Source organism: Copadichromis virginalis, linkage group LG2 (genome assembly GCF_057382275.1).
Source record: "Copadichromis virginalis isolate Kocher_CV1m ecotype Utaka linkage group LG2, C_Virginalis_male_GT1.1, whole genome shotgun sequence".
Taxonomy (NCBI): domain Eukaryota; kingdom Metazoa; phylum Chordata; class Actinopteri; order Cichliformes; family Cichlidae; genus Copadichromis; species Copadichromis virginalis.
Genome location: NC_140619.1, coordinates 14,062,824 through 14,072,591, shown reverse-complemented (window position 1 = coordinate 14,072,591; position 9,768 = coordinate 14,062,824). Strand labels below are relative to the sequence as shown.

The window sequence follows — 9,768 nt, the reverse complement described above, 5'->3', positions numbered from 1 at the left end:
AAAAAACAGAACACTGAAGTGGTGCAGTGGAGAGGAGGGGGTGATGATGGGAAATCGTGAGGGAAATACAAAGGGACACAATACGAATGGCAAGAACTGGAAATGCAGGAATAAAAAAAACAAAAAACAAAAAACAAAAAAAAAAAAACAAGTCGATGTCCAGCTGTCAGCTCATTTTATGGTGTCTTCCTCTCTCTTTTGCTCATGTTTATTAAAATTATAACCGACACAGAACAGAAAATGATAAATAAAGAAACTCTGCACTTGTATCGGTGAGATGAGGTTTATGGCTGCAGAAAAAGCCCCTCACTGGATCTTGAGTTTGGATTAGTTTGTTTAACAGTCCTAAAGCAGGCTGCATCCAGCTTCTTCTGATCTGAAAGGAGTGAAGCCCACATCTCGGTCCCACGGCCTCCTTTTATCACATTAAGCCGCTTAAAATGAATTAAAATCCGCATGATTGGATGACTCATTCGCTCCCAGGTTGGACAACAAAAGCCTTTGTCGCCCCCAGGCGGGGGTAAGCAACGGTACACTGCGAGCTAACAACAAAAACGGCAGTCGCCTGTTCACGAAACCATCGTACCGTCAACTGACACTGTGACGTTATTGGCACGCTCCGTGAACCCAGGCAGCGAGGAGACGCTTCCGGATTGGCTGTACGTAAGGGGCCGTTGCAGTCACGTTCAACTATTGGTGAATGAGTCGCGGAGCGTGAATATGATTGAGTAGCCGTCGCGTAGGCGGGCAGAATAGCACGTTCGGTTGTGGAACCGAGGCCGGTACTAAGCATTTCGGCACGTTGTGAAGCCGTTAGCGTTCAGGCAGCCGCTGCTGTGACTCTTAGACACTTCCTGTTTGTAAAGCGCAGTTTTGCCCAAAATAATTCACCAGGCGGTAAGTTACTCTGCTCTGTAATCTAATCCAACATTAGTGTGCGATTAGTTTATACTTGTGTTTTTTTATTAACTGGATCGCTCTTCCAGGCCGCGTCTACAGCCTGGTGTAGAAGGGGAGTTGCTGTTAGCAACCCTAATGACATTGTAACTAGAGTATAATTATATAATCGTGTATTACCTATACATTACAATATTTGAGTATTTTGAAATGCCATCGGATGGTGTAATAACTGTTATTGCGTGAAAAAGTCGAAATGCAGCTACCGGCTTGATTGTTTGGTCTCCAGGATATAGCCATCCCCCACATGTAGCTCTCTTTTAGCCGTGGCTTGGTCGTTACTGCCTCTTTTACCGCTCCGTTTTGTCGTTTAATCCCTACATGTTAATTTAAATAGTTTAAAGATCAATTTCGTGTTTGGTTCACCCTTCGGTCCCGGTTCGGAGCTGCTAGCAGGGCTCTCTCCGGCAGCAGCGGAGGGGTGGCCGGCCGGGACACGTGCTGCGGCCGCCGCTCGCCCTGCCTCGCTTTGGGAGCCGTGTGTTCGCTCAGTTTCCACAGCTTGGCTCCGGAGAGGGCCGTCTAGCGTGCCATGTGAACCCGGTTATCGATGGGGCAGTCCACTGAGGGTCGCGTGTAAGCCGGTGAGCGGCTCCAAGCAGCGGGCACGCCGCGGCCTTTGTGTGCGTGCAAGCGCGGTCCTTCACGCGGAGCCCGGATCGATAAGCTAGAGCCAGCTGGAAGCATTGGGGCACGTTTTTAGGCTAGCTGGGCTAGTCCACCTTAAAGCCTGGTGGACCAGGGAGGGCTGGGCGGTGTGTCACAGCAACAGATGGCTCGTGCTGTGTGTACAGGTGTGCACATTTATCTGCACAGCACTTTTCGGTGGAAGGTAGCGTGAAGGCCAGTGATCCCGTGTACTCCCGGTGTTAGCAGAGGGCTAAATTCTCTCTAACAAGAAGACACCTTCAACAGCAGGCTGAGGGAAGGCGGCCATCTTCCTTGGCTAGCCCAGGGGGTAAGGAGAAGGAAGACAAACTGTAGGAGTGCAGGGGTTAATTAATTAACCCAAAATGGATTTAAAGTTTATCAAATGTCCAAAGACATGAAAATGGGCAGAGAACAGACTTGTGTTACATACATTTGACTCTTTACCTTAACTGTATGTGAATCAGCTATACCTACATCAGCTTGCAGGCCTCAGATTCCTGTTGTAGGCCAATGAAGACCCAGGTAAAGAGCACTTCAGGTTTCACATTTCCAGTAACAGCAGACATGAAACATCCAGGGATGCCTGCAGACGGTATTGTATAAAGACCAGGAAGCATGCTCGAGCAGGATATCCAAGGTATGGTTAAGCTCACCTAAGATAGGTTTAATCTTAAGCATCAAGTTTTATAGGATTAGAAATGAGTCAATCAGAGGGATGGCTCAAAATCGAGGGAGAGTGGATACACTGGGCAAAGGATGAAGATGGAGCTGCTAGGTGGGAGGACAAGAGGAAAATCTCAGAGGAGGTTCCTAGTTGTAATGCATGGGTAGGCAACTCCAGGCCTCAAGGGCCAGTGTCCTGCAGGTTTTAGATCTCACCCTGGGTCAACACACCTGAATCAAATGATTAGTTCATTACCAGGCCTCTGGAGAACTGTTGAGGAGGTCATTTAGCCATTTGAATCAGCTGTGTTGGATCAACAACACATCTAAAACCTGCAGGACACTGGCCCTTGAGGCCTGGAGTTGCCTACCACTGGTGTAGTGAAACAGATGATGATGCTGGGATAGAGATGGAGAAAGATGTTGGGGTGTGGGAGTAGGAGACCATTGTGCCTTCACTGGTTTTGGGAAACAAGCGAGAGATGCATTAAAGAAAATTTCTATCAATTTATTTAAATAAAAGAGATTAAAAGTATATGAGTCACTAGCGCTTCATTACATCTGTCGCTCTGCGATGACCAGCAGCAGTCACCGTCATGCCTGGATTACATTTTCCCTGATATCGGTCTTCGGTCACATTTATGTCTTGATGAAATCTTTCCCTGTGCTTGTTGACAGAAACATGAGTCTTGAATCATCTGATGAGCTGTTTCACACTCACGATTTGTGATTCTCTGCTTTCACTCTGCGTCCACGAGTGTTTTGTGTGCTGCGGATTCAGTATCAGTTCAGTTCAGGGGCAACAAATACACCTCCTTTTATTCTGCCTTCACTTTTCTGGAGAGCAAACTTGTTAAACACTGAAATACCTTACCGTCTTTTTATTTTTATTTATTATTTTTTTGTTTAAGTCAGCTAAAAAAAAAACTAGGCTTGTTTGAAGAAAACATTTTTTAAAATTTGAAATCTGGAATCGAAATTCATGAAAGCACAGCTGAACGAAGCCCAGCAGCAAAATACTCGTTGGCCGGTGTAATCTGCACAACCTTCCAAATGTAATACTTGTAGTACTTTGATTTTTGTTTGATTTTACTCAAGTTGGACAGTCTGCACACTGTGTACAGTTCAAAGCAACAAAGTTCAGATCAACATGAATTGTGATTTAGGATGTTTGTGCTGGCCACCTGTGTCACCACCACCTGTCAGAGGCCACGCCCCTAATAATGCAAACCCTAGTCCAGTTGGAACAGCTTTTATAAAGGTAGAACTCGTCTATAGAGACCACAAACTAGTTTGTTTCAGGCTGTAAACATGTTCATTTTAACTGAGTTGCTGCTGGAGCCCCTGCTGGATGCTATAGGAACTGCAGGTTGTAGTTCTTGGTTCGGTAAGGCTAACTGGGCTTAGAACAGCAGCTGCTCGATACACAGGATATCATAACAGATGTTCATCACCGTTGTTTCAGTTGATGTTGAAATCAGGTTTATTTAATATCATTACTCAGACTTTGTTGATTTATTAAACCTAAAAAAACATTAAATAGATATTGGACAACAGAACACGGATTAAAGCCAAAACTGTTACTGAAATAAACATTAGATGCTAACACATTGTCCGTGTTGCGCTTTCTTTGTCCTATTGTTGGAGTTTTACACTGAGAGAGGTTAGCGGGTAGAGTCGGCGAGTAGCTCATGTAGCAGCCGTGGTTTCTGTCTAAAAATATCCCGACGAGGAGGCCAAGCAGGCTGCCAGCTTCACAGGTGGATACCCTGGAAATGTTTTTAGCAGAGACTCTCAAATAAAAGCCACCAGCTCTTTCTGTCACAGTAAAGTGACCCAGCTGGTTGTTTCCTGTGGTTCATTTCCATTCAGCGTGAAAGAAGGACCTTGGGATTGATTGTTGAGGAATTCACAGCAGAAATGACTTTTTCCAGTCTTCCTTATAGACTCCATTCATGTTGCTACAGTGAGAAAATCTACCAGTAGAGGCACGAAGCAGGCAATCCATCGAGTCTGACGAGCCCTGCAGCTTTCTGTGGAAAAATCCTGAGCGGGTCTCATTTTAAAAACTGCAAATGTTCAAGAAACAGGGAAAGTATGCAGGTCTGTCTGAGCATGCCAGGCGTGTCTGTGGAGCGCAGCAAGCTTCCTGCTTCTGACGCCTGTTTGCATCATAGTTGTCATAGTACAGGAAAGGTAGAACACATCTGAACAAGCCATAGTCTGCAACCATTCCAAAACATAGTCAACGTTTGTGCAGTTTCCCGTGGACGATGTGCTATCTGCCACAGAAGAAACAGTTTTTTAATAAGACTTTCAGCATAAATTAAGGTGTGTCAGAAAGTAGGGCTGTGCGATATGACCAAAATCTCATATCCCAATGTAAGACACTTATCGTCCCGAATTTTTTCTTTTTTTTTTCTTTTTACATTTTCTGCTAATTCTGTGGGTTAGTGTCCACGCCCTGTGAAAATCGTCTCCAGGGCCGTTTTCACATCGGTGCACACAGACGAGGCAGAATGGGTCAGCTCTGCTGAATACAGGCGTCACAAACACGTAGAGGCCGAGGCTGAAACGCGATGAGTCGGTCTGCATGAGCAGCTCATCAGCACCTGAAACAAAGTTCCTCTACCCCACGGGGTCTGCTGCTCTGAATGATCAATGTTTAAGAGACTACTGAGCTCAGAATGACTTCATTGAGCAGATTTCTCAGTCTGTGCAGTCCTCATGTCTCCATGTTTGTGGCACTAAAACGTCCATGATGAATTTGTTCACAGCTGTCGGGATGAGCGGAGCTTTCTTTGTTTGTAGTGATATCATTTGGCCTGTTGCTGATCTCAGCCTGCTCTTTCTCTCTGCAGAGATTTCAAGTTGACCAAAGAAATGGTGATGGAGAAGCCAAGTGCCCAGCTGGTCGGGCGAGAGTTTGTCCGACAGTATTACACACTCCTGAACCAGGCCCCCGACTACCTGCACAGGTACAGCCGGCAGCTGTTTGTCTGTCAAATCAAATCAAATCACTTTTATTGTCACATCACATGTGCAGGTACACTGGTACAGTACATGCGAGTGAAATTCTTGTCAGCATACGAGGGAGTGACTGAAGCGTCACGCGCTCGCCCGCTGTCTTTGTAAATGTCTTCCTGCACACACTAAATCCGTCTCTGCTGTTTGCACTCAGGTTTTATGGAAAGAACTCATCCTACGTGCACGGTGGCCTGGACAGCAACGGCAAACCGGCGGAGGCCGTTTACGGACAATCTGTAAGTAAAGTGGCAGGCTGTAGCTTTAAGGTCAATTCCAAAGAGCTAGAAGGATGTAACTGTACTACAAAGTAATAGGTTATAGTTACAGCTTACATTAAAACACACACACGCAGGCTAATTTCAGACGAGGCTGGCCCATCCTGAATGATAAGCTGAACGAGGTGGCGTCCTCTGATTGACGTCTGACCACAAGCGTGAAGTTGGTTTGAGTTCATAGCTTTTAGGTTTGGGCGCGGGAAGTCTGACTCAGCCTGTCTGTTCTCTTTTCCAGGAGATCCATAAGAGGGTGATGGCTCTGAGCTTCCGAGATTGTCACACCAAGATCAGACACGTGGACGCTCACGCCACCCTGAATGAGGGCGTGGTGGTGCAGGTGATGGGCGAGCTGTCCAACAACATGCAGCCCATGAGGAAATTCATGCAGACCTTCGTGCTGGCGCCCGAGGTCAGTTCTTCCATCGGGCCTTCAGCCTGTTATCATGTGATCTGTGACATGAACCCGCAGTAGAAAGTGTTGATTGATGGGTTTTCCTTTCCTTCAGGGAACCGTTGCAAACAAATTCTACGTCCACAACGACGTGTTCCGTTACCAGGACGAAGTGTTCGGCGACTCCGACTCTGAGCCGCCTGAGGGTGAGAACACATCTAGTTCTGTTTTTGTTGTGATTCATGACTCTTTCAGAGATCAGATTAAGAAATCCTGAACATGTCTGATCGGTTAAATGGGGATGAAAATATTCGGGTAGTGAGTCGAGTGTTTTCAGAGCAGAGGTGGAGGAAGTTTAGCGTTGCTGCTGTTAGTACAGCCGCAGTCTCGCGCAGATATTTAATGTTACGTACGTGTTTTGGTTTTCAGAGTCCGAGGACGAGGTGGAGGAGCTGGAGGAGAGGGTTCCCTCCCCTGACGTGGCTCCCGAGGAGTCGGCTCCTTTCTACGACCCAGCAGCTTGGTATGTGATCGAAGCGCGCTGAAGAGTCTCGCGTTCTTGTCGAGGTTTAAACTTGAATATTTAAACGCACAGAACACAGCTGCACCCGGGTTGTGGAAGAGGAAGATGATGTCACAGTTTTATTTACTGGAGTTCTAAAGCAAACTGCCACAAGTAGCGTTTTCAGTGAAGTGAACTTCTCTCTTCTTTGCTTCCAGTTCAGAGCCAGCCGTTCCTGGTGACGAGGAGGAAGCGGTGGCGGCAAGCCCAGAGCCAGAGCAGGAAGCAGAGAAGGAGGCCGAGGCAGTGGCGGTGGAGCTGAAGCCCGAGACGAAGCCGGACACGCAGACAGACGTGCACACAGGTGACGAGCAGACAGAGAAAAGCCCTGCCACCGCCACACCATCCGCTACAGAAGCTGTCGCTGCACCTGCCGAGCCCGCCCCCGCCGCCCCGGAGGAAAACAGGGTAGGTGGTTGTGTGGCGGCGTTTATGAATTGGGTTAAGTGGCAAACACGAGGATCTGATTTCTTTCCTTTGTCTTGCAGCCGTTCTCCTGGGCGTTGGTCACCAGTAAGAACCTCCCTCCCAGCGGGGCTGTCCCTGTCTCAGGAATCCCTCCCCATGTCGTCAAAGTCACCCCCACAGCACCGGTGAGTCCCTGTTCTCCCTCAGAACCCTGCTCAGGCTTTATGTCGCAGGTGTGGGTTCAGAAGTGCCGTGATGCTCTGAATGAACATTCATGTCAAATATTAGCAAATATGATAAAGTCTCACACAAAGACTTTGATTTCTCAACATTTTTCTGGAAATGGCTGTCCTTTTACTCTTTGGCAGCAGGTGTCACTATTTTAAAAGCAGATTTAATCTCAGTTTATGATGCAATCGCTTCTCTTGGGTAACACTGAGAAGATGATGGCAGAGCTCTGAGAGCTAGCTTCTGCCAGCAGCACGTTTGTGATGATAATCAGAGCCTCGAGTCCAGAAAACAAACTTTTTGTTTTAAAATGCGTTTCGACTCTTATAGCCCAGAGCTGAAGTGAAGTCAGAGTCCCAGACACCAGCACAGAGACCACAGAGAGACCAGAGGTCAAGGGAACAGAGGCCGGGAGGTCCTCCGCCTACTCACAGAGGCCCCAGACCAGGTACGCATAGTCCCGTCAGCAGCAGGCCTTTATTGTAAACCAGAGGTAACATCACGAAGCACCTCGGCTGCAAAGATGTCCCTGGCTGATTTGTGACAGCGGGGTCTCCTCGATGTGTTTGGATTTGTTATTTTTGCTGAACACAGAGAAGCTGTATCTGAAAAGGACTCTTCTTGTTTGTCTCAGCTCGAGAAGGAGAGCAGGGTGAGTCGGAGGGGCGCCGGGTGGTCCGGTATCCCGACGCACACCAACTCTTTGTGGGGAATGTGCCTCACGACGTGGACAAGAACGAACTGAAGGAGTTCTTTGAGCGTGAGTTGGGTTGTGTGAAACTTTTGTTTTTTCTTTTGTTTGTAGGTGTAAAATCTGACTGTTTTTACCGCGTCTTTCAGAGTACGGGACGGTCCTGGAGCTCAGGATCAACAGCGGAGGGAAGCTTCCAAACTTTGGCTTTGTGGTGTTTGACGACTCTGAGCCCGTCCAGAAGATTCTCAGTAACAGGGTGAGCTTTTTGATGCTTTCAGCCGAGGAGCTTCACGCTCAGCTGTTTGTGTCTTGGCCCGTGACAACCGCCTTAATGCCTCTTTTCTCCTTCAGCCCATCAAGTTCCGAGGCGACGTACGCCTGAACGTGGAGGAGAAGAAAACCCGGTCAGCCAGAGAGGGCGACAGGCGGGACGCCAGGCCTCGGGGCCCCGGCGGCCCCGGCGGGCCCAGAGAGCGGGTTGGGGGCAGCGGGGGACCCCGGGGCCCCTCTGCCCGCGGAGGCACGTCACAGAAACCCAGCTTTGGCTCCGGACGGGGCGCCGGACCCAGCGAGGGACGCTACCCTGCCCCCCGCCAGTGAGGCTCCCGGCCTCTGAACCTGAGTTCATTACTGTCATTTACCTGAGCAGGTGTGTGCCTGCCGCAGCAGGAGCTGATTGGACACGGCCAAATTCTCTGCTCCGCTCCTGGGAAGGAAAAGCGAGGAACTCTGTGCGGTCGTGGTTCCTCGTCATTTCCCTCCTGGTGCATGAGCGTCAAAACAGGTTTCAGTAATCAACGCAGGTTTAGTCGAGAGCTCTGCCCGCTCCTTCCTGCTGATTTCAGCAGCATGTGTCTCTCCTGAAGATGGCTGCCTCTTCCTCCTCCCCGGATGCCCTCCACTCCAGCCTTCTCCTCCCCCTCACCTCCTGATTTGAGGACGTCGCACTCATTTCTCCCATCGTCTCCTCCTCCTCTTCTTCTTTGAACTCCACCAACACGTATTATTTGGACTCTTGTTGTTTTTCATGCTGAACTTGAATTTATTAAACAAATCAAAACATGCAAACACATAAAAAAGGGTAAATACTACTTGAATTGGGGATAATGAACCCAGAGGTTAGGTGTTGTTTTTCGCGTTCTCTCCCTGTTTCTTAAAGGAACGTGTACTTTACTGCTTGGGCAATCCTGTGTATTGCTGCCACCATTGTATCTAGCGATGGATCTGTCTTATTTTTTTTCTATCAGGTCAAGAGCTGAACTATAGTGGTTTTATTTGAGTAATAATAATGTTGGCTTGTAATATGTGGATTGACAGACGTGTCTGAATGGAGCATGTTTCCAAACCCGTTGTTAGGCTTCTACCGATGCACTTCATTTGTCATGTTTAAAGCGAGCTCACCGGCCAACGAGAGAACTAAATTAAAGTGAATTACTGTTTTGAACGTTGTTTCAGAGCTTGTTTTCAGTCTGTGGACGGATGCACGGGGAGTTAAATGTGTTTGAGGAAGGCAGCACGTGTCCAGGAACATGGATGCTTTAAGCAGGCGACGCTTTAATACTGATCTTTTTCTTTTTATGCCTTTAATTGATTTTTTAAAAAAAAGTGAGTTTTATCTTCACTTAATCCAGAAACTATAAATTATTCATTTAAACCATAACAAGGCCAAGGTCTATGGACATGTGTGACAATGTTCATTTGACCAGCTGGTTAACACAGCAGCAGCGGCATTCGGCTCCCTCCAATGGTGCGTCTGGAGGAAGACGAACTTCACCCTGATTACCAAAATCCGCCTGTACCACACACTTGTAATTCTTCTCTATGGATCAGAGATCTGGGTCATCCTCAAGCCCGAACTCAACAAGCTCGAGTTCTTCCAAATGTGCCGTTTGCGTCAGATTCTCCGAGCATC

At 47.8% G+C, this 9,768-nt stretch overlaps 1 protein-coding gene across 2 annotated transcripts; it reads left to right on the top strand.

Annotated features, from left to right (window-relative positions):
* Window positions 1-699: 699 nt before the first annotated feature.
* On the top strand, window positions 700-9,300 carry g3bp1 (GTPase activating protein (SH3 domain) binding protein 1). Of its 2 annotated transcripts, XM_085471725.1 has the most exons (13): window positions 700-897; window positions 2,088-2,245; window positions 5,133-5,249; window positions 5,453-5,534; window positions 5,809-5,982; window positions 6,080-6,170; window positions 6,394-6,487; window positions 6,685-6,934; window positions 7,015-7,119; window positions 7,493-7,610; window positions 7,797-7,922; window positions 8,003-8,112; window positions 8,208-9,300. In XM_085471725.1, the coding sequence occupies exons 3-13, from the start codon at window positions 5,155-5,157 to the stop codon at window positions 8,454-8,456; spliced, it is 1,494 nt and encodes a 497-aa protein (XP_085327851.1). In that variant the 5' UTR covers window positions 700-897; window positions 2,088-2,245; window positions 5,133-5,154; the 3' UTR covers window positions 8,457-9,300. The 2 variants fall into 2 exon arrangements, with proteins under 2 accessions (XP_085327851.1, XP_085327843.1); XM_085471717.1 differs by lacking the exon at window positions 2,088-2,245.
* Window positions 9,301-9,768: the final 468 nt, after the last annotated feature.

Bases quoted from the DNA above. Each gene is read 5' to 3' on its own strand.
- g3bp1 (XM_085471717.1), top strand. From the start codon at position 5,155: ATGGTGATGGAGAAGCCAAGTGCCCAGCTGGTCGGGCGAGAGTTTGTC. The intron at 7,923-8,002 runs GTGAGTTGGGTT...CGCGTCTTTCAG, and splicing joins ACTGAAGGAGTTCTTTGAGC to AGTACGGGACGGTCCTGGAG. The intron at 8,113-8,207 runs GTGAGCTTTTTG...TTTCTCCTTCAG, and splicing joins AGAAGATTCTCAGTAACAGG to CCCATCAAGTTCCGAGGCGA.